Consider the following 24199-nt stretch of genomic DNA (forward strand, 5'->3'; position numbering starts at 1 on the left):
GGGACTAAACTCGGAGCACAAAACTTCTTATGTCTGAAATGCCAAAAGAGCTGTGCAGGAACCAGTTGAGTTTGCCCATGAACCTGCCAGAGAACAGAAGTAAAAGGAAATGATTAACTTAGGTTCAACAGGAAGGTACAGTGATTCTTCACTACAGACCAGTGGTCCTTTACTTTTGGCTAATTCTGCATTTTCCCCATAAAGGTGTTGCTTCTTGAATATCTTCCAGTGAACACGAATGCACTCAGGCTCACAGATCACATACACGAAGAGCATGCTGTGCTTACACCGCTGTGTCATAATCACACACCAAAGAAGTGGGAACAAAATGTTGCTGCTAAATATTATCACACGTGTGAAAAGGCATTTTTCAGTGCTTTGTGGTGGTGTGGCTGGGTTTGAAATGACTCTATTGTCTGCCACATGGGATAGTTTTCTTTTGTTTCTTGGGAAAAAATTCTTTCTGAAGTTTCTGGATGGAGACTGAGAGAGAATTAGTATGCTTAGGTGCAGGGTTTTGCAAAACCATTTTGCAAAAAATACAGCCTGCATTTTAAGGACTTTTCAGAAGTCTTAGCCCCTTTCCCGTTCCTCGTCTTGCTGCAGCCACTGGAGCTGTGCACGCAGATTTTCTAGGTGCATGAACTGTTTTAACCTGGACATACTAATCTTGCAAAGGTGCCACAACCAATCCCTCTTTGCTTTAACTACCACAAGAAATACACGAAGCAAGGAGATATCTGTACTGATTTTCCGTCTGTCTTTTTTTTCTGAACATGCAGCAGGTTTGGAGCTTTTTCATTCTTCTAAAGTACATCTAGTCCCTCATTTATCTTCTGTTTTCTCCCTTTCTCCCCACTTCAGGCCACTCCATTCTCTGGTAGGCAATTGTTTTATGAAAACATCCTCCTCAGCTAACAAATCCATTTACGTTTCTTTTAAAATTGGTTAGCCTCTGGGGTATGAAGAACAAACCAAACAGCTTATTTTCTCATTTGAAGGCTTTCCCCCTTTCTCCATGTCTTGTGCCTTTCAGACAAAGTGAGCAGAAGTTGTTTTCCTTGTTCAGGTATCAAGTTTAACAGATTTTATATGTACTGGCAGAACACGGTAGATGCTGTGACTCTGCTTACCACAGCTGATTATTGTACAGTGAGATATTCAAGGATACAGCAATTTCACATAACAAACTTGAATTCATAGTTCGGTTCATAAGACTACAAATGCTTATCCCAAACTGCTGCCGAATAACAGAGCAGAGCTGAGTTAAAGGGCTAGTGCAACCTCACACAGAGAAAAGGAACGTCCCAATAAACGGAGATGCTGTCATCGTACTAAAGGGAGCATAGGGAAATTATTTGTACCAGTCTTAGAAGGAGAAGAGAGCTAATCACTTTTGTACCTTCCCAGGGACTAATATTAATGGTGCTCTCCAGACTGGTGCAAAGTTGCTAAATGATTACATCGCTCAGAACGACCTTGATGCTAGGAGCGTCTCTCTGATCATCTTCCTCACGGATGGGAGGCCCACTGTTGGAGAAACACAGTCTTCCAAAATCCTCAGCAACACCAAGGATGCCATTCGTGATAAATTCTGTCTCTTCACCATTGGCATTGGCAATGATGTGGACCAGAAACTGCTGGAGAGGATGGCACTGGAGAACTGTGGCATGACAAGGCTTTTCCAGGAGGATGAGGATGCAGCTAGCCATCTCAAAGGGTTTGTTCTGCTTTTTCTGTCCTTATACCTGTATTGTGTTCTCTGGGCAAGAATTTTGGGAAAGAAAATCCTCTAAGGAGACATCACAAGAGATGGGAGTTTCTTTGGGGCTCGTCTGGTTGAGAAGAGAGACAGTATTCTTAGATAGTGAGGAAGACTACCCAGAAATTGTATCCTTCCTAGTAGACCCTCTGAGGTGTACTGGATCTTCCCAGCCCCTCAAAACAAGGCATTTGTTTCCTTAATACAGATAGTTGTTTTGTGTACATAAACATGAAGAGATGGGAGGCATGAGTGTCACCCCTCCACAGGTGGACAAAGGGAGAAAAGGATGCGTTGCTTGCTTCAAATTGACAACATAATCAACACGGAAGGGCTTAGGACTGGAGATCCCAGTTTGGGGCAGAAAATTAGTTCTATTAGTTCTTTATTTTTTTAAAAAGATAACATTATTCCAAACTCCAAAAGATTCAACTTTGAAAACCACACAAAGATAATTCCTGTGATGATCACGCAGTTGTTTCATTTCCTCATTCTTAGTAACCCAAGCTCCTAACAAGTTTCCTGTAATCCTCATAATTCAGTAGGAGCAGAGTTTATGTTCCTTTTCTGTGATCAGGAAGCTGTAGTCCAAGGCAAGACCCTAGTGAGGAACAGCAAAAAGATATCTGAACCACAGCTCCATCTAAAATGTCAGGCAGGTGTCAGTATTTTCAGGCAAAAAAAAAAGCTTGGCTTTCACTCTCAAAATGTTACTGTTTCAAACCTCAGAAACCCAAAACAGACAGTCATCAAGCAGAGACTTCTTACCTTGCTAGCGTCTAATTCATCTGGAGCAATGAGGTCACGCACCTTCCGCTGAAGCTTTTCTTTCTGTGGTGGTTAGGCATGGACAAGAGCATCTTCCTTTTAGACCGACTTTTGTAGATCCATCTGCCACTCCACCCATGTCATTTGCTCCTCAGAACATGTATTTTGGATAGCAAGTGGCATTCTCTGGCACATGAAAGATGTGCTGATTGATCGGGCTGTAGGAAGCCAGCACTGCAAGTACTTGTTCAAACACCTCCTCTGTCTACTAAACAGTTCACTGTTTATCAAGCTCGTTGATGGCAAACCCATTTGGCATCCAATTCCAGATTTAAACAGAAAAAGCACAATCACTTTCTGTAGGCGAATTCCAATCACTGTTGGAGCAAAAACCTATATGGGTGCCAATGTCACTTCTGATTTTTGTGGTCTGTGGGTTGTATTTTTACACAGATACTTCCTTGAATTGTACTATAAGACAGGTTGTATTTCTAATTCCAACATTTGTTACAACTCTGGAGTTATTTCATGAAGCGTTATCAGGTTTAATTCACTCATGTTTTAAAATGTGATTAGGTCTCTGCATCAAAGACACTGAGTGTTTAGGAAGACTTTAAAAGAAAGTCAACCAATTCAGCCTTTGGGTTTCCTTAGCGAGAGAATAACACAGAAAGTGTGACTCTAGCTTCCAGACAATCTGTTTAAGCAGATGTGAAAAATAAATGCAGCTTGAACTAAGAAAAGCGCTGAGGCCAATTCTTTGTTTATTTACCAAATTAGACACAAATGACTTGCCAAGAGATGAGAAGTCTGGCATTTAAATGGGAAATATGGCATTCTTGGAGTAGCTTGGGAAGATCTATCAAAAGGACATTTCTGCAGGGAAAACACAGTACAGTAAACTTAGGTCTTGAACCCTTGTAAAGGCTTTCTGGTCTGTCCAGTGCTGTTCTCAGCTGTTCTCAGAAGGATGGTAGGTCACATTGACAAGGCATTACAGGGTTAAGCTCTCTGGTCCCATGGAAGCCGTATCTTGCTCCAACAGAAAATTAGCAGTGAGTTCTCTTCTGCCAGACTCTGTGTATTTAGTGGATAAGATTCCTCCATTCCCTGGAAATGTCCTCATTTATGGGGGCATAGTGAGATTTCTTCTTCATTTTCTTTCTCCCTTGGCCCTCAAAAAACTGTATTCCTGCCTGTCCTACACCGCTCACCCCAAGCGGAACTTGGGATGGTCTTCCAGTGGTACAAATCTTTGGTTCAGAAAATCCCCAGCTTTGGAAGACCTGACATCTTGGTCTTACAGTTTGTGGCTCTGGAATACCATGCATAATACCACTAGAAAAATGTGGGTAACAGCATCTGGTCTAAGTACATTTTGAAGAATAACTAGGATGCTTTCTGTGAGGGTAGGAAGCCAAGAAATTACTTCTAATGCACAGGTCCTCTTAAGCAAACTGAAGTGGTTTCAAATATCTCCTTGCAGAGTTCTGGAATCATAGTGGAAGGTAAGTGACTGCCAGGCCATGCTGGGATGCTTCTGAACATACTTAAAAGACAAAAGACAATTTTGTTTGAAAGGGGCCTCTGGAGGTCATGTAATCCACCCTTCTGCCCGCAGAAGAGCTAACTTCAAATTTAGGTGAGGTTCCTCTGGCCCTCGGCTATTTAAGTTCTAAAAATCTCTAAGGGTAGAGACTCCCCTGTCTCTCTGGGCCCTGTTACAGTGGGCACAGTGGTTAAATTTGGGGCTTTGTAGCTCTAACTGCTCCTGAATGTCTTAGAAGCCGCATTAGAGAGTCTGAGCGTATCCTTGGCCATTCATAAGTGCAAGAGTCTGTGCATAAACTTGGATGAACAGTACTAATGGTGAGAAATGCGTCTTTGTTTAAGGTTCTATGATGAAATAGGAACACCCCTTCTCTCTGACATCCGTGTTGATTACTCTGAAGACAATGTGGAGCAAGTCACCCAGAACTTCTTCCCTAACTACTTCAATGGCTCTGAAATTATAATAGCTGGCAAACTCATCAACCACTCCTCAGATAGTCTCCACGTAGAGGTGACTGCCAGCAACTCCAAGAAGTACATCCTCCTCAAAACTGATGTGGCTATCGACCTGCCAAGCAGGAATGACATCAGAGGCATCCCTGGCCTGGAAGATGACAAAGGTGATAAAAATTATGTTGAAAGGGCATGGAGTTACCTCACCATCAAGGAATTGCTTAACTCTCGGCTGAAAAGTGATGACGATCAGGAAAAAGACTCTTTGATGGAGAAAGCCAAGGCAATGGCTCTGACTTATAATTTTGTTACTCCCTTCACTGTTCTGAAGATGAGAGAGGTTGGGCTTCATTCAGAACTACCTCAAGAGGAGTTTATTCACCCTTCTACTGATGGTATTGGTGAAAAGTTGCAGAGCTTGCAGGGACACAAGGCACCACCAGGTAGGAGAAAAAATAACCATATGCTGGTGAGAAAACTTGTTACGTGGGTGATGTCTGTTGACTGTCTTTGGCATTAGGGGTGATCCAGCCAATGAACCAAGGAGTGGTAAACAGAAAGCTGAGATCTTCATATTGATGTTGCTAATTGTAAAGTAAACCTTTTAGGCACCCGACTTATCTCCTTGAAGCACTTACTGCTCTGTAGAAGCTGTTGAAGACAAACTGGTGTTCTAAATGAAGCTTAAACTATAATAGTTGCAGGAATATGTTCTACAATCTTGCTGAAAAATATTTTGTGAACATTATTATACTAAGTCTCTTTCTGCTGCCTAATAAGTAATTATAACAGTCTTCCTTCCCCACTTCTAGGTATACGCAAACAACAAGATAAACAAAGAATTAGAATCTCCAAAACTTCAGGTCAGTGCCTGTTTTTTTTCCTTTCGTAATCCAAAATAATAGTGGTTGATTTATGGAAACCTCAGTTGTGTGCCACTACATTATAACCATCCCAATGGATCACCCCAAATCCTATTTACTAGACCTGCAGAGGAGGGAGAAAAATGACAACAAAAACAAAATACAGAGAGGATCAGTAGTGAGAAGAAATGTGAGGAAATATATCAATGCAGATGATCTATAACGCTTGATCCCCATGCCAACACTTCTGTAGATTAGGGGAGAACAGGAAGGATATTCTCTCTCTACATTTTATAAAGTAGTGTTGCTGAAACATAAAAAGTGTTATTGAAGGGGGGAAAAAAAACCCATAGTGTTTTGCTATTTCTCTGTTGGTTTTGCACCTCTACTTAACATTCTCTTCATACACTTAACAATACTGAAGAATAAGCCCAGTCAAGAATTTCACTGGATAAAGTAAAATTTACCATAAAAAGTAGGGATTTAGCTTGTCTTTTTATTAATAACAACTAACTGGCAGTTGATAGGTCAAGGATTTGTTGAAAAATTAAAGTTGTGAGATTGTTTAAAATCTGCTGTTGACTGCTCCAATCTGATATTGATGACTGGGAAGGCTTAGTGTAAAGTGTGCCCACAAAGCAGTTCTTGGTTAGAGGACACATTTTTGTGTGCTGTGGGGCATGTAGCCTCACAACAGAGAACGGAGAAGAGGAATATAAAACACCTGCACAACAATTCCCCATAAATCACTGAAATTATCTTCTACTATTCTTCTTCTGAAAAGAAAATATCCCAATTTTCATTTAGACTGCTTTGGGTTTTGAGTTTTCATTAAAAATTCAACCTCTTCTTTGAGAAAAACAAAACAAAATAAAATAATCTGTGACAAACAAAGCAAAACTTGGTATGTCCTGGCAAACTCCATACAACCCTTTAAAAACAACAAACTAGGAGGTCTTTGAAAAAACAAAGACAAGCACACTTTGAAAAGCAGTTTTGCTAGATTCTTCAACACTGCAGTTTTGTGTACGTCTCTCACATTTATTTCTTTTTCTATGTCTTCTCAGCCGATGGAGACCCTCATTTTGTCATTGATTTTCCCTCCAGCAAGTTTTCTGTGTGCTTCAATATTGATGGAGAACCAGGGGATATTCTCCGACTGGTCTCGGATCACAAGGAATCTGGTGAGAAGCCAAACAAAGCAGTTGGTTGTGGAGGAAAGGTGAAGCATAAGACCAGCTCTTTAGCAATAAGACTAAGAACAAAGGAGCTTTATAGGCAAGAAAAGTGGCAGGCGATTAGAAAAAGTTGCCTTTCTGGCCAGCCAAGGGAAAACTGGTGCACACGTTTTCCTGCTCTAATCACCTGGACTGGAAGGGGAGATAAACTGTTCACTTGCACGTACTGACCTCCAAAGTTATCGTAGGTAATAGGTAAATTCAGAGCGAACCTAAGCAAGGAGGAGGGCTGGCTACTGCTACATACACAATTCATCTACAGAAGTCTTTGTCAACAGCGTAGACCTGATTGTAGAGAGAACTGGCCTTTATGTGTTTCCAAACTTTTCCTAGTCAGGTCTTCATTGACTAGAATCAAGGGAAAAGCAATTACATGTAAACAGCCAAGAGACGCACTTGAGTGCATAAGGACCACTCAACACTACAGGCTTGGCAAAGAGTGGCTGGAAAACTGCCTGGTGGAAAAGGACCTGGAGTTGCTTGTTGACAGCCAGAGCCAGCAGTGTGCCCAGGTGGTGAAGAAGGCCAACAGCATCAGGGCTTTTATCAGAAATGGTGTGGCTAGCAGGAGCAGGGAAGTGATCATCCCTGTGTACTCAACACTGGTGAGGCCACACCTCAAATCCTGTGTTCAGTTTTGGGTCTCTCAGTACAAGAAAGACACTGAAGAGCTGGAGTGGGTCCAGAGAAGGGCAACAAAGCTGGTGAAGAGTCTTACGAGGAGTGGCTGAGGGAACTGGGTTTGTTTAGCCTGGAGAAGAGGAGGCTGAGGGGAGACCTTATTGCTCTCTGCAGCTACCTGGAAGAATATTGCAGGGGGAATCAGTCTATTCTTTCAAGTAACAAGTAATAGGAAATGGCCTCAAGTTGCATCACGGGAGATTTAGATCGGACATTAGAGAAAATTTCTTTACTGAAAGAGTGGTGAGGCATTGGAACAGGCTGCCCAGGGAAATGGTGGAGTCACCATTCCCAGAGGTGTTCAAAAAGCAAGTAGACATGGCAGTTTGGGACATGGTTTAAGTAGGCATGATGGTGTTGGGCTGATGGTTGGACTTAATGATCTCAGAGTTCTTTTCCTGCCTTAACGATTCTATGATTTTGTAAGTACATTACACCCCTTCTGTCCAGCTAGGTTGGAGAGCTCAGTTCCTGATTGTTATGACCCAGTATGGTCTGGGGTTGCACTTGACTGGCTCTACAACAGCCACAGGTGACCAAGCAGCCACAGACACTTTGCATAACGCAAGTAGTGTTTGCATAAGCCATGCAGCCACCTCCGTGCTGAGAGATTACACATCATACTCAGCTTTCTGGTGCAGCGACAGTGCATTTCTGATGGTGCAACTTCATCAGCCCTCTAGTTAACAGTCACAACGTACAAATAAAAGATTTGGAATCACTTAAATTGCTCTGTAATTGGAACTTACTTCATTATCTATTTACAGTGCTGTTTGCTTCAGGACAGAGCAAATTATCCGAACAGGCTAATCAAGCATCGAGGCTATTTCAGTGGAGGGACCACCAAACTGGCTACTGAGTCATGACAGCCTTGAGAAAACCCACACAATTCAGGATCTGCTTTGCCCAAGCCAGTCTAATTCCCAGGGGCCCAAATGTGGTCTGATCCGACCTGGAATTCTAAGCAGGGCAGCTAATAAGCAGATTATGTCCTGAGCAGGGAAATGGTGGGAGGGAGGAATGTCAAAACCAGAGACAATGCACAGACTTGTTTTACAAAAAATATAAACAATCCCACAATAAAGTTATAAGAATTCTGTTCTGTGCAGCAATGGTCTAGTCTCCACATTTCTGCGTTCATGCCTGCCTTAGTGAATAACCTACAGTTCCTGGCAATGTTTCCCTTAAACTTCTTCCCCAGACTGTGTTTGTGCCACAGCTTTGAGTGATTCTGTGTCTCAAATATGGAATGAGCTTGAGAAAGACTCTGTAGCAGTAGCAAGTTGAGCCTATGAAGACAGAAACAAGAGATTCCATCAGCAATAACTGGAGATATGGAGATATTTTAACTGAGTGTTAAAGGCCCAGGTCTAGCTTGGGTTAGCTACAAATTTTGTCCTTCATTGTTACTGTCCAGCTAGCTGTAAAGAGACCTATGGGAAGTGAGACTGTCTTATGGATAGCAAGTCACTAAAATCATAAAGTTTATTAGGGATCTTAATGTGTACATCTAGGCTTCAGTTGACTCAATGGGATCTGCACCGTAGGCAATTATTCAAAAGTGGTTCTTTTGGGGAAAAATTGAGGGAAAGTGGAAGAGCAGCACTGGTGAACCTGGAAACAACCTAATGGAAGTGCTTTAAGGTTCAGTGTTGTCTTCTACAGCAACACAAAGAGAACCTGAATTTCTTACGCTGCCACTTGAGGAGGCTCAGCACTTCACTTCAGGCTGTTGTAAGTCAGGTTATTCCCTATACAGGTTCCACTCAGTCTTTAGCATGACCAAGGTAGTAACCCTTACTCCCTTATTCTATGGCTTCCCAGGCTAGTTCTCTTCTTAGGTGTCAGGTAGAGAGGAACATCAAATGGCAAATGCCTACTACCTTGAGATCCTCTGAGACAGAACCATGCAGATACAGCCAGGTACTTTTCCTAGAAGTTCCATCCTTATGCCTGCTGGTTATAACCAGGAAAAGCAGGCCTACCAGGAACTTTTCTTTGAGCTCCAAAATCTGCTGCGTTTACCCAGATTTGAGTTATGCGTCAACAAACAGGTAAACCATACCATGATTGGATACATTATAGCAGTCAAAAAGACAAATATTTGTCTTATGTGGCTCAATATCCCCACACATCATTGTCTCGATGATAGGTAGGTCAAAGGTTGGATGGAGCTCAGGAAGTGGCTGTGCTGAGGAGTAGCTGATCATACCCTGTAGCACTGTATACACAATGTTAGGACTAATGGGACTAGGGTCACCTGTCTCCATAGAAGGCCAGTATTTCTGAGCTTCAGTAAATTTAGGTGCTCTGTATAAGATAATAATTTTATAACAGACTGGTTATACTACTTTGAATACTGGTAGGTGAAATAATCGGGCATGAGGTGGTGGATCTGCATGTCCTCAGTTGCAAGGCTTATATGTTTGAGACAACAGACCTATTCTTTGTTCCAGCTTTCATTTATTGATTATTTTCCTGCAAGGTGTAACTGTGAATGGGCAATTAATCGGAGCTCCTGCACCACCCAACGGCCATAAGAAGCATCGGACTTACTTTAGTACCATCACTATCCTCAACAATAAGCCAGAGAGATCTTACCTAGAGATCACACCCAGAAGAATCATCCTGGATGATGGGGAAAGACTTCTTCTGTCCTGTGATCGGGACGCTGTTGTGCGGAGCAGCAGCCTTGAGGTCTCCATCTCTGCTAATTCCAACATCACTGTGACGATACGAGACACAATCAGCTTTGTCATCCTCATTCACCGTTACAAGAAGCCAGCCCCATATCAGAGGAATCACCTGGGGTTCTACATCTCCAATAGTAAAGGCCTCTCTTCTGACTCCCATGGGCTACTGGGTAGGTAACAGGCTCTCAGGTTCAGAGCTACAAGCCAGAGAAAAATTACCCTTTCAAGCAGTGTTAAAGGACGGAGACAAGAGATAATTAACAAGGCAGGTGGGGATTAAATTCCCAGGTAAGACTTTGATTTCCACTCTCAAATAACTTCTTTGTTGCTGGAATTCCCAACTCCTCTTCCACCTTTTTCTGTATGAGCTATCTCCCACTAGCCTAGCTATGTGGCTGTACCTGTTGTTCATATTTCCACTCTTTTTATGATTGTTTCATACACTTATCATTAGAATTCACATGCTAGAATCTCCCAATACAATGACAGAAAACAAATATTGCACAAGAACCCTGAATAAAAAACAAATAAGAGATTCTCTAACAGTAGTCTTAATTCAGAATAGCCCAGCTGCTAATGTGCTCTCAGGGACATAGCAAAGTAGTGCCTGAATCTCTCTCGAGGCAGAGAGGAGAGTCATCTGAGGTCTTGCAGATTCTGAAACAGAGCTCTAGTCACAAGAGGTAGCACGTTGCCAGGGATCATTTGCTTAGCCTTCAAATACTGCACTTACACATGTCCAGAGGGTTTGTTTTGGCAGGACTGAGCTGTTTGCACCTGAGCCTAACTGAGATCAAGAACCATTGGTAATTTTCACGGCCCCTTTCTGTCAGTCATGAAGTGAAAGAAGAGCCATCCCCACATTTTGAGAGCAACTGGGCTTTAGCTATAGAGAGATAATGACTAGGTGGCTTCAGCCAAAGAGAAGCAGTGATATTATGGCCATGTACAGGTGCAGAACTCCTAGCACCCGTGGCTTGAGCAGGAGATGATCCCTCAGGACTGAAGTTTTAGATTCAGGTCACCCACATGCACAAACTCTAAATCCATATTTAGGTTTGCCCCCGGGAAGGCAAGGGAAGAGAACAAGAAAAGAGAAAGGGTTTTATTCCGATTTCTCCATCTGTGAGATTTAGAAAAGAATTGCAGGACCTAGATTCATCCTGCTGCTGCAGAGAAGCCCTTTACAACCCTACACACTGAGAATCCTCAAAACATTTAAAAATTAAAAAAACCCTCAACAACATATAAACAGACACAAAACAACCAGTCACGGACTCTATTTTATCTTGCCTTGCAGGTCAGTTCTTGAACCATGAAGTTAAACTTCTTCAGGAATCTCTAAATGCAAGTCATCAGCAGGTTGGTCAGAACCAAACTGAAGCATTAAAGCCAAACCCTACAAATACCCTAAAAGTGAAAGGACGGCTCATTCCTGTTGTGTGGAAGCAGAGGAGGATCTACAACGGTCAGCAGGAAGTTAATTGCTGGTTTGCCAAAAACAACGCGGACAAACTGATCGATGGGAGCTATAAAGACTATTTGGCTTCTCATCCTTTTGACACAGGAACCAGCTTTGGGATGATTAACAGCCTTTAAGACCAATCATAGCAATGCATTGCAGCAGCATGTGTGACAGCGGTTCCCTTCTGAAGCCTCTAGAGCTAGGCAACTTATGACTATTTCTTTACTTTTTGGTGCCAAAGAAACCAAGGTTTTTTGCCCTTGGAAATCAGCTGTCTCTCTTTCATGCTAGATGAATGTTGTTCATAAAATTCCTGAAGATGAGAAGGTTTGGGGAAAGGGCTAAGGATATGGTTAAAGGTGTGACTGGTGCTCTCCCAAGGGGGAAGGGAGGGAGAAATGGGCCAGCACTCATATCGAACAGTGCAGAGAGCTGCTCGCCTCAAACCAAACCCATGCAGGGCATCTGTGCAATACCCTCAGAGACTGGTGAGTCACCCAGTTAGAGGCATAAGTCATACAGCACAGTGTGTATCTAGAGAGACAATTTTGGGTGATACACTTTGCAAAGAAGTGACTTGGAGCACCTGCTCCAACCAAGTTCCCTGGGGAAAGAAGAGTGAGAGAGAGAGAGGAGAGTTGGGTGAATACTCATCTGCAGTGACCTATTAGCATCAAAGATGTAAACAAAGAAATCAAAACCTTAAATCAACACGCAACAAGAGGCAATTGCTTTCTTGATTACTGGGATGAGGTCTGGATTTGCCACTAAATATGATGTTCCCTGAACCACTAAAGACTCTTAAACAGTGGTGAAAACCTTCATATGATTTATTGCTATCTCAGTGCACAAGCTTAAAAAGCACCTCTGGTCTCCAGCAGCAACAGGAGACATGTAGGCTCCCATCCTGTGATGCATCTCACATAAATAACATTATAGGTTTAGTGATTTCTTGAGTCTTGACACCTTCAGAAAGAAACAAATTTTCACCGAGAACTTCCAACAGACCTGTCACCTCCTTAAGCAGAGTATCACTTCTGTTTAGCAGAGATCTAAATACTCTAATGCATGATAAACCAGCACCTGCAACAGCTTATAATCCTATAAAGAAGAATAGATGTTTCTGCCTGCTTTTCTAATCAGGGAGGAAGTCTTTATTTACTCCAAATTGTCAAAAATTTTGCAACCAAATTTCCCCTGGCTCCTTACATGGAATTTATATGCAGCAGGAATTTGGCAGCAGGAGGTTACAGAAGGGTTCAATTCACCAGCCACCCCCACTGCAGGTGGTGCTGCTCTGCAAAGACACCTCCAAACCCGATGCACAAGGCTGTGGTCTGTTTTAAAGTGAGGCATCACTGAATAATGCTATAGATGATCCACAAGGGAGTTTGTGGTTGTCTAAGTCTTCACTGGCCAAGTTCTCCACTAAGCAAAGACATTTACATGGCAAGGCCAAATTGAGTTCACACGCATACTCTGCCTTTACAGAACTGAAAGGAAGAAGGGTGACCATGGAAGCACCTCCAGGAGCTAAATGATATCCATATGTTAGGAGAAAAGAGTTGCCAGAGATCTACAGAAATAGGTTCAATCTTGACTGTTTTTTTACATATTTAACAATTAAATAATATTGTGGCTGTAGGAGCTCTAGCTGCTGGTGGTGGGGTGGTGATTTTCCAATTGCTTGATCGTCTAATTAGTTAATGCTAGCACAGTGGTAGCAAAGCTGGTAGCAAATATACCATGTGCAGTGGGGAAGAGAGAAATAGCCAAAAGCAACCAGCTAGATTTAATTGCACTCTGGAGAACCCTGGTAGAGAGTTCAGCTAGTGCAAAACTCATGCCAAGGCTTATGTTTTGGCACAAAACAAAGAAAAAACCCTACTGCTTTGGGCCCAGCCATTTTGAGAAATAGCTCTCCTGCAGAAGAGATCTGAAGGCAAGACCTTCAGCACAGTCCTGAGCATGCAATAACCAAAGAGGCTAATGCTCTGCAGCGTACTGGTGGGCCTGAAACAAGATGAGAAAGAACATCTGTGAAGCTGACTTCTCCACCCAAGATGACAGTGGGAAGATCTCTCAGCTCATTTCCAAACAACCTGTCTCTTCACAGGCTCGGGGCGAACAGAATAGTGGCAGAGAACTTCTAGACAGTCCAGGGTTCGGCAGGTGTCTTCTTCATACTGCCCTTACTGAAAAGAGATTTCTTTGACATCTTCACTCTCCTCCCACATTTTGCTGTTCAAGTGTATTGCTAAGGCGAGTGATTGTCTCAGACTCTCCTCTTATCTCTCCTGTATATAGGTATGTGTATAAATATATGTACACACGCACATATTGCTAATGCTTCAGGTGCATCATTACCCTCTTCATCCACCTCCAGCCAAGGAAACATATTCCTTTCAAGGCCTGACAAGAACACGGATCAAGTCCAACTTCCCAGCCATATGAAGCGCCTGGAGCAATATACTCACTTCTCATTAAGGCTCCAGTTATCCATTTCACAATAAATATTTTACAGCCAACACTGCAGTGAAGCTTTCATTTGGTGAAGATAAAATGAGCTCTGAGGTTAAGATTTTATATGTTTTATGGTACTGGACAAGCTCATGTTACCAGGTGGCTGAAAGAACCACTCACAATTTAACCGTCAGTCAGAAACCAAATTAATTTCAGCAGGAATTTAAAGGTCAGTGATGTTCTTCAGCCTCTACACACTTAATAGGAAGCAGGAAGAGTAGAATGTGAACAGACTCTAGAATTGTACTCCCACATTAAATTGAGAATTTAACCACATAAAGAAGACTGATCCAGTCCTTAAATACGGTAGCACAGGACATGGGAAACCAGAGTTCATGCTCCTACTGTCCTAATAGCAGTAAGAACAAAGACAGGTCATGGACTGTAAACTTCACCTTTTCCCATATACAAATAGCATCACATCACTTCTGTCTCTCAGATGGAGAACGTGCCGGGGTGTGGTCCTCACGCCCCTTTGGCATAGCAAGGGCAGCTCCCAGGAAAGGCACTGCAATAACTGCATGTAAAGGCACACTCTCATTCTCATCTCTAAGGGGGTCACCACTTTGTTTTGCAGTGATGTGGTTAAAGACCGCAAACTGCTCAGATCACTCAGGAATGAGGGCTAAGCAATCACTTTGGAGTGCAATGGAGACAACCGCACACCACCACCGCAGACAAGGGAACAAGACTCTTGAATTTAGAGTTGCTGAAACAGCACTGGCTATGCAATGCTCAAGAGGGGCAACTTTCCCCCACATCACACTTGCCTAACTATTGTCTACGGTGAGCCCCTCTGGTCAGCCCCAAACAAGAGCTAAGAGTATCATGTTTCTTCCCCACTCAACATAACCCACTTGCCATTTTAGGACAAGGACTCTGTACTTTTCACATACTGCAACATTGCACTGCCTCATAGCAAAAAAAAAAAAAAAAGGCAAAATACACTGCAAAACAAGGAGCGAGTTTCTAATAGGCAGGCTGTTTTAATCTACTTTCACTCAAGACCTTAAAACAACATTGAAGTTATTCCAACCCTTACCAGTGCTGAACTCCACCAGACAAGCAAAAGTTGCATTGTGAAACTGATTTCACGAAGCAATCTAAATCATCCATTCAGAGAGCTATGGGCCATGTGTTCCAAAAGCCATTTGATGTGCCAGCAGAAGGAGGATTTTGACCCTTCATTAAAGAAGAAACAAAAAAGAGACTTAATTTCAAAAAATACAGTACAAGGCTGCACAGCTGCAAGTGTAGCCAAGTGTGTTTAAGTCACTAAGGGGCATGCAAGACTTTGATTTGCATCTAATGTTTCTAAACTACTTTGAAGTTAAGGGAAAAAAAACCCAAAATACTCCACAAAACCAAAAAACTTTTACACGCTCTCAGCTTTTAAAAGCCTGAAGCCAAAGTTATAAAATCCAAATCCTTTATTTTCTCTTCCTTAATAAGGAATGCTTTCTTAAGAAAACACAAGTGAGGGAGAGAAAAGATAATTCTTATACAAAACTTCTAGGGACCATTTTGCAATAAGCAAAGCCTGTCTACAGCTCAACAGAGTCTACTGGTTCAGTTCAGTGGATCCTCAATCAGGCCAAGCTGAGGACTAGCCACAATTTGGACTCAATATGGGTCTCATCACAGCTCCGCATCTACACCCAGCCTGGGAGTTTATTATGCAGCTGCTCTCTCCCCAGGAGAAGAGCTGTGAGTGCTTTGCATTTTTGTGTGTTTACAGATAAAGGTTAAACAAGAGAGCAAAGGCAAAGCGCCACACTTCATATTTGGAGCAAAAGGTGCCAGGATCTGGGATGAACCAGGAGTCTTCTCCTGCAGCAGTCCTACCTGAGGTCATTCCCTTACATCCAGAACATCAGGGCTGGTTCATGGGGCTTCGGTTGACTCTTCAGATCTAGCTTTTAATCAGCTTCTGCAGAGATCTTGTATATTTACTTCAAACTAGGTAAAAGGAAAGCAGTCAACTTGCATTCCCAGTAAACACCCATTTGCAAGGTGGCAGCTGGGATCAATCTCAGAATCTGTTCCAGTCTCAACTTCAGAACCACAGGCTGACGCTGTGGCATCATGTCTTTACTCTGAAGTAGCTCATACAACCCATCTACAGAAACTGAGCTCTGTGGGCTAAGCTCTCCTTCTGTAGGTGTAATCAGACAGCCCTGCTACAGAAAGACAACCTGCCCTGTGGGGAACTGGTTGGGAAAGATTTCAGTAGGTCCCTTTCCTCCTCTTTACACCATTAGGATCTCGCAAAACACGAAGCACATGAAGGCTTTCCAATTATGAAGCAGTTTTAGGTCAAATATTTATTGCATTCCTTATAAAACAGTAAAAAGCATCAGATCCACTGAGACAATCTTCCCAATTCAAGACACTTAAATACACATTGCAAACAAATTCTTCTGAGTATTGTGAATATAAAAGTGTCACGTTTCAGGTAGTACAGGATAATCTTTTTTCTTCTTTACCCAGACAACCTTTTTATTTCAGTCTCTAGCCCTGACAAAAAGTTACACCCAAGCTGGCCAGCCAGGGGAAGTACATATCCATACCCTTAACCTCAATGTGCCTGCATGTGTACAGGTTATGGTCAGACAGGTAAAGCAGATACTGCTCAAGCCTGTACAGGGGACACAAACAGCACCCTCAAAAGACAACTGCAGGACAGGCCTAGATGAGGCAGGCAAAAGACCGCTGCAGATCCTTAGGAATCAACTAGCATTCCCTACCCTGCCCTTCCCCGGCCAGCTCAAGGATCACAGTGCTGCTTCTCTTCCTCCATCTCCTTTGTCTCGGTGTTGTCAGATGACCACTTGATAGCTGGGCTGCTTCATCTTCTGGTTTGTTCCCTGGAGTCCTGAAGTATCCTGGTCGCTTTCAGACTGATCAAAATCCATGTCTGGAGAGAGTAACACCTAGAAAGGAAAAAAGACAGATCAGGATTGAGTGAAAGTTCTCAGCTCCTCTTTATATCGCTTGGTCAAAGGGTCAAGCGCTCTCAGAGGGGTTTTCTCCAAGGTCTAAACCTTTCTGGCAGATGGGTAAGGTCTCAAGGTCATCTTGATCATCTCTCCAATGACAGACAGATGTGGGTGCAGACATTGTGATGATCTGTTGTCCCAACCCCCACCTCAAGATCAGAGCTGGCAGCTAAGAGCTCTAGCTCTGTTCACCGTGGGACAGGACTTGCACAGACATGCATGTTCAGGCCAGGCTGCAGCCTCCATGGACATGGACAAAAAAAAAGGGGCTATGAATTTTGTAAACAGCTGTATCAAATGTAGATCTTTTCCCAGGTCCCCAGCTGCTTTCTACCTTCAGCCAGACAAGCAAGGATAGCTACAGGGTTAGCTTCAGCCATGGCTAGCAACCTCAGAAGCTATGTCCTAGCCTGGCAGGATCTTATTTCTACCTGTCACAGCTGCTCCTGGCTCAGTCGGAATTGTGGGAGCCAAAACAGAGCACTGACAACTCTCATCAGTCCCTCCCCAGGTAAGAAAGCCCACGGCTTTGCTGTGTGATCAAAAGGCCACCACTGCCTGCATGAACACCTACACTCTCAGCAGATAACTTCAGGCTTGAAGCTACCAGAGTGTTTAGAGCTAAACGGTTGCCACCAGGCTGGAGCCCTGGCATGATGCAGACAGTCACACACGGGTGTCCTCCAGCCACATCATCCAGAAGATGAAAAAGGCTGTGTTTTACTCAGGCTACAGCTGCATTGACTGCAGAAGATCTGAAACCCAATGCCAGCCAGCAGGATGGCTGGATGAGTAGTTTGCACGAGTAATATTCATGTCTTGACAGACTGTTTGCTCAGCCTCATCCTATCCCTTCTTCTTACCTCAAACACCCAGCTTTGGGCAAAAGAAGCCCTACAGTCATTAACCGTGAGTGCAGCTACCTCCAAGCACAACTGAAGCGCAGTCAATGCTTGTGCTACAGCTTGTGTCGTGCCCAGCACTACTCAGGATCTGAGCTGAATCATGCGATTTCTGGTAAATGTTAGTCATCCACATTGGAAGCATGGCCAGATCCTTGACAAGTCAGACCCCAACTCTACAGAGAGGTAGAGTCCAGGGTCTGCAGTTTTATTTCGCTAGATGAGCAATTCCAGAAGCCCTTTCCTCCCTCCTCCATTTGCCTACCACAAAACCTCAAATACCATAATTAGTTCATTGCTGATGCAGGGATAAGGGGCAGGTACCACAACTATCTCCAGGGGTTTTATTCTAATCTCTTTTTCTCACAAACACAGCATAGACCCACCCAAGCCTCAGCCCCATATGACCCCACTTTGCTCCAAAGACTGAACCAAAGCACTGTGAAGCCTCCCTGCGCTTAAATCACAGCAGCCTTCCAGCTCAAACGCACAAGTCAAGGGATGATGCAGGGGCTTTCAGCCAATAACGTTCACCTGCAGAGTGTCTCCAACAACTTGGCCAGTCCTGGAGCTTGAGCAAAACCAGGAACATGGGGGAATTAGTCTTATCCAAAGCGGTCTTTGGGCACAGTTGTGAATTAACGTGCCCTCTTACTTGGTGCTAAGTGCTAACTGGGACCAGTCACCACAGCAACAAAATGACTAAACAGGAAAAACAAACCGCAATGAGTCAATGACTTCAAAGGACCAGAAGAGCCGCAGGGGATGATTTCCTCCCCACCCTCATACACACTCCAACAACATCAGATGGAGGGACTATCTTTACAGCAGCACTAAGAGACTCAGAAGGACAGCAGTACATCAGATTAACCTCTCTTACGCCCCCCCACATCAGTCTAAATTTTTATTTTTTTTTGTTCAAGACACACTGGAAAGTTTCTGTCTCCAAGTGAAGATTCCCTCTGTTTATCACATTAATTTAATAACACTGCTGAACCTGAAAATAATGGGTGCATAATTAGTCACACAGCTTTATAAACTCTCTGAACTCTGACAGGCTGCAACAGGCTAGTTTTGGGGCCTAATGAATCGGTATTTTCAGTGGGTTTCAGCTGTAAACTCAAATCCCATTGCAGCCAAGTGTGGCTGACTGAGCAGGCACTAAGTGTGGTGCCTCCAGATCCATTCAGGCTGCTACCTGCCCACCATACATCTCATACGAAGCTGCTCGAGCCAACAGCCTCTCAGTAACTTTTCCACAGTTCTTCAGGAAACTTCATGACAAGACAGCACCTCATCACTACGGCAGTCACAGGACATACCCTCAAATATGGTTTTCAAGCTAAACTGTAGCCTGGAAGTTTTCAGCACAACTTGGACAAGGCACTTCCCCTACAGATGCACCCACGTCAGGATCACAGCAGGTTGGTGGCACAGCTGGGAGAGGACCACAGTTTCCCAGCCTGGGACAACGTGCTACTGTCTCAACTTGGCAGTCCTGAAATACTTCATGCATTCCTTCCCGCACCAGGAGGCCAGCAGCTTGCAAAACAGTGTGGGTCACGCTACCAAAACAGGGCTGCCCATGTGCTCTGCCAGCCCCTCCTGCCTGGAGGAGGAAGCTGCCTCCTGGTTTGGTACTCCATCCAAGCAGATCCTTCAGATAACCAAGCCATCTCTGCTGCAGAGAGACTGCACAGGCAGATGAAAACTACGACACAAGCTGTAAAACAATGCAGCTATGGAGCCATTTCTTTGCTAGGGACAGAAACCTGTCTGCCTAAAGCTTCACCAGCTCAGTGCAGAGGTAGGAATCATCCCAACATCCTCCTACATCTGAGCTTAGATGAGTTTCCATGAGTTAGCGGGGTTGACAGGTGGGAGGGTCTCTTTACAGGGGCACCTCTGTGCCCACTTTCATTTAGCTTTCTCATAAGGATCAGGACCCTAGTTCATATCGAGCAACTTAAAAATCTACTCAGTTAAGCAACCAGCAAACCAAACCCACTCTTGGAGAGTTCTTCAATATTGAAGAGCAAGCAGCACCTTCAGTCAGGGATTTGCCAAAAGCCACAGCTCCTATGATTGGGATAGGTGCTGAACTTCACGCTGACTAAAGGTCCCCATGTCGTATATTAGCTTTCCTTCCAGACATAAACTATCTCTAGGTTCACTCTAATAGTTCTCACAAGTACCATTGTTATTAGACCAACTTTTGCTTTAAAGCCCATCTCTGAGCATGTAAGCCTTTGGAAAAGGAGCAGAAACTTACACACCACCCTTGGGAAAACATAATAAGTTCAAAAATAGATCAAACAAAACATTATTAAAACTTAGTTGTTTTCCTCGAGTAGTGGAAACAAAGAAATCGCTAATAAGAACTAAAGTTTATTGGCACTTACAAGGGCAAGGGAAGAGAGACTCAGGTCAAGAACAGGACACACAGAAAGCAAAAATATGCAGATGGATGCATTTCCCCAGCCTGAACAGCACTGGATTCAGTCTGGTGCTCTTGAGAGATGTCTTTCCATCCCAAGAGAGGGCAAAAAAAGACCGTGTGAAGATTTACCAAGGCAAGGCACAAGTCTGAAACAACAGAAATCTTTAAGATTGGCTTGGAAGAATGGTGAAACTCTCCCAGCCATAAGAGTCAGTTTGTCCCTTTTATACTGAATCCCTGAAAAACCTCAGCATTTGCTCCATTAGAAGCAAGAGCTCATTGTTACATCTGCAGCTCACCAGAACCTCCTTAAAACTCACAAGAAGCTGCCAGTTCTTTGCTCTACACTGCAGCCATGGAGTCAGTAAGTGACACCAGTAGCAGGATTGCTGGTTGACAGGTTTCTTCTTGCTACCCAGTTGGTCTACCAAGCCATGATATAAAGCTGAGCTTTCCTGCTATCCCCACAGAAAATACTGAATAGGGTTTTTAAGAGGTTAACTTCAGTCCGCTCTTTCCATTCTCCTTCCTTTCTCCCCCTCCTTTTCGAAGCACAAACTGCTAGTTCAAGTGAAAGTAATGACACTCTCTATTGGCAAGATAGGCAGAGGGTTGAAATTCAAGAAGGCAGCGTGATGGGGAGCTGTTGGCGCCTGCTGCTAGACAGCCCTGATGAACCCTGATAAACTGCAGGACACATTAGCTTCAGCCAGCTCTGCCCTGTACAGACGCTTCTCAGCCCCCTCTTTCCTCTTCCATTGGACAGCAGGGAAGAAATTTCCCTACTTTAACAGGCTGTTAGCAGCAACAAGCCCAGCAAACCCTTATTTTCTGTTTTCAAGCCTAAATGCCAACCAATCCAGCTGTACAGCCCCACCAGCCAACGTGATCTTTAATTTATGGCCTAAACAGTTGACACATGAAGCCGGAGCCTATGGCTATACCTTAAGGCCCTGTGCCAAGGCACAGAATTGGAAAAGCAGGTCACCCACTTCTGTATTTCTTCATTTCTTCTCTGCTCAAACTATTTGTTAGGACAGAAGCACAGGAACATGTCTAAGCAGAGTCCTCACAGACTGCTCCAAGTACAAACCAGTTCCCCCGGTAGCTCCGATCCAGTAAAGGATTAGAGGGTTTCAAGATGGACAGATGACCTGAAGACTGAAGGTCTCATCAAAAATGTGGCTAACAAAAAGTCAGTACTTGGAAAATGGGAGAAGCCTTTGACAGCAAGACTCAGACTGTGGGAATTGTTCCTATCACTTGAAAAAACCTGTCTAGGTTGAGGTACTAGAATAGTCTTTCCCAGCTCCTGGAGATTAACAGGTATCTTCCCTTCAGAGTATCCAAAACTGAGCTAGAGGCCACAAAACACTTGCTCCCTTGTTCAGTGGAGCAAGGCAGAGGGCACCAGCTCCATTTCCGTGGAGGACCAGTAACTGTGACACCATCTGCACATCCTGAGCAGCCACTATCTATGGGACTAGAAGCTACAAGTTTAGGTTCAAAAGGCTGGAAAGGAGGCTAGCATCTCAACTGGAGATGCCACCACGTTACTCTTGCTTCTGGGCCAGTGTAATTTTAATTGATTTAAACCTCCAGGAACATGCTAGCACATCCAGTCAGTAAGGCAGATCTTTACCTCCAGCTTTACATTTTGAGCAGACTCCTATCCAGCTCTTCAAAGAAAGTACTACTCTCGAACATCAGTCACCACCAAGAAATCGGGACTGCACCATAACCAGGGACAAGTCCACACACAGAGTTAATCCACCTTCACATCCTAGGTATGAATTCTTATGCTTCAGTGCACAACCATCAAGACATACTGGTACTGCTCAGCTCAGGCCTCTCTTCCCTCAATTTCTCAAGGATGCCCTCACCACACACACCACCCAGGAAACTCCCTGGGGCAGACTATTTGCATGTTCCTGGTGACCTCACCAAGCTACAACTGTTTGTCTGGAGGCAGTGCCAGGAGGAGTGACTCACGTCTCTCAACAGCTGCTCACATCTGCCTGGCCTTCCTGCCAGAGGGAAGATTTCCCCCGACACTACATCTCCAGGAACAGCAGACACTTCCTCACTGAAGCCTGGAGCCGTGGAAGGCATGGCTCCTGTGCAGAGCACCAAGCACACCATTTTAACACCATCACCTCCATGTGCATCACAGTCTCACCTGTAACTGGCTATCCCATCCATCAGCACAAGAACTGAGTTACTCTTTATAGAGGAGATCTCAGAGAGCAAGAGCTATTTCTGTTCACCCTGAATTCCTTGGCAGAAGCTACTCCAGAAGCCAGCCAGCAACTACCAAAAGCTATCTTATCTCAGCGAGTCTCGCCAGTGAACTGCAGGATATCAGCACTTATTCACAGAGCACTTTGAAACCAGGTGTGGGTGCCAGCGGAAGGAAGGGAATTCAACCCAGTGATTCAGGCTGTGATCTCTCCCCAAAAGCCAATGAGAAGCATAGTCACTGCCTGCCCAGCAAACCATGCGTCATTAACAAGAAAAAACTAACTTTTAAGTGTGAAGCTCAGATTATACAACATACAGCTCCTACAGCTAACGGAGCATCATCTGGCCGAAAAAATATCAGAAGCTGACAAAAATAGGATTGCCAGCTAGACCTTGTCCTCTAAAAGGACCCTAACAACTACAGTAAGGAAAGCAAGTTCTCCCAAGACATGATTAATTACAACTAAAAATAGGAAAATGGAAAGAGATGGTGTAGAGGTACACCCCAGCTTCAGCCTGTTACTCCAAGAAGCCCACACAAGCTACTGCAAAAGCTAGCTCATACCCCACTAGGTACTGTTGTCATTTAGGGAGATATTTCAGCAACACTTGGTAGGCTGTTATGTTGCTCATTGTTGGTCAGGGCCAGATCCTGCCAGGAAACGGCCCTCTATTGATTTTGGCTGCAAGCATGAAGAGTTTGTTTGACTTATCAGCATCACCATCCACATTCATGAAGCATCACCCTACGTCTAGGCAACATGATGTTACGTTCCATGGTTGTAAAGCACACAGACCATATCACAAGATCACAGCTTGGTCTCAAACACAGGATGTCCTTGGTCTTACCTGAGATTCCTCAGTCCTCCTAGCCCGAGGAGTTTCTGTGGATCCATTGATGTCCAGGGTGTCCTTCTGTTTATATTTCCTCATGATCAAGCTGTCCACAACCCAGAACATAATGGCCTTGGGGAGAAAAAAAATTGCAGAGACCAAAGTCATTCAATTCACGTAATCTATCACAACTATTTCGGCTATTTCTTCTCCCTTTGGTTTCTCCAGATATCCAGCCTTAATCAACCTAGTTTAATATCTAAATTAACCCTACATCAAGTGAATCTATGGAGGCTGGCTGAGTCACATTCCTGAGGTCTCTTCCTACAGAAATCCTATTGATTCCATAGTTGTTGTATACCCAGAGAAAAGAAAGGACAACAATAAGTCAAGTTTCCACCAGGAAGTAACCATTGAACTGAGCTCCATTCAAGTTTCATCTGCACTGGTCCCTGGTCCAGGGACCGGTTTGCTTTCAAATAAGGAAATGCAGCCCGAGGTAGCAGAGAGAGACTGGTAGCAGAGGCAGGCAAACTCAAATTTGCCTATGCTGCATCCATTGCAATGTTCATAGCATGAGTTGAAAAGAGTTCAACCCGCTCTTCGTCCAGGGGACACCTGAACATTAACACCTTGTTCTCTCTTACCACCTTAGCAGAGACTGAAAAGCAGGTCAAGTATTACCCAGAAACAGGGACACCAGAAAAAAAAGCTGAGCTTTCAAGAGGTTTTGTCAAACTAGTTTTGACAAGATCAATAGTTTGGGGTAATCTGAACACTTTGTCT

The 24199-nt window shown here is 43.8% G+C and overlaps 2 protein-coding genes across 2 annotated transcripts in view; one reads left to right on the plus strand and one right to left on the minus strand.

Annotated features, from left to right (window-relative positions):
- ITIH5 (inter-alpha-trypsin inhibitor heavy chain 5) overlaps positions 1 to 13315 on the plus strand; it is a 47512-nt gene extending 34197 nt beyond the window's left edge. Inside the window, exons 9-14 of the mRNA XM_054084928.1 lie at positions 1411 to 1720; positions 4424 to 4977; positions 5347 to 5397; positions 6465 to 6581; positions 9802 to 10179; positions 11310 to 13315. Of these exons, the coding sequence (XP_053940903.1) occupies positions 1411 to 1720; positions 4424 to 4977; positions 5347 to 5397; positions 6465 to 6581; positions 9802 to 10179; positions 11310 to 11608 (1709 nt within the window). The 3' untranslated portion in view covers positions 11609 to 13315. The remainder of the gene's footprint in view (positions 1 to 1410; positions 1721 to 4423; positions 4978 to 5346; positions 5398 to 6464; positions 6582 to 9801; positions 10180 to 11309) is intronic.
- Positions 13316 to 15799: 2484 nt separating this feature from the next.
- Positions 15800 to 24199, minus strand: part of LOC104066501 (store-operated calcium entry regulator STIMATE) — a 36682-nt gene continuing 28282 nt past the window's right edge. The window contains exons 7-8 of the mRNA XM_054056632.1: positions 23429 to 23545; positions 15800 to 16930 (exon numbers count right to left, since the gene is read on the minus strand). Of these exons, the coding sequence (XP_053912607.1) occupies positions 16817 to 16930; positions 23429 to 23545 (231 nt within the window). The 3' untranslated portion in view covers positions 15800 to 16816. The remainder of the gene's footprint in view (positions 16931 to 23428; positions 23546 to 24199) is intronic.

This window comes from Cuculus canorus, chromosome 1, assembly GCF_017976375.1.
Source record: "Cuculus canorus isolate bCucCan1 chromosome 1, bCucCan1.pri, whole genome shotgun sequence".
In the NCBI taxonomy this organism is placed as follows: domain Eukaryota; kingdom Metazoa; phylum Chordata; class Aves; order Cuculiformes; family Cuculidae; genus Cuculus; species Cuculus canorus.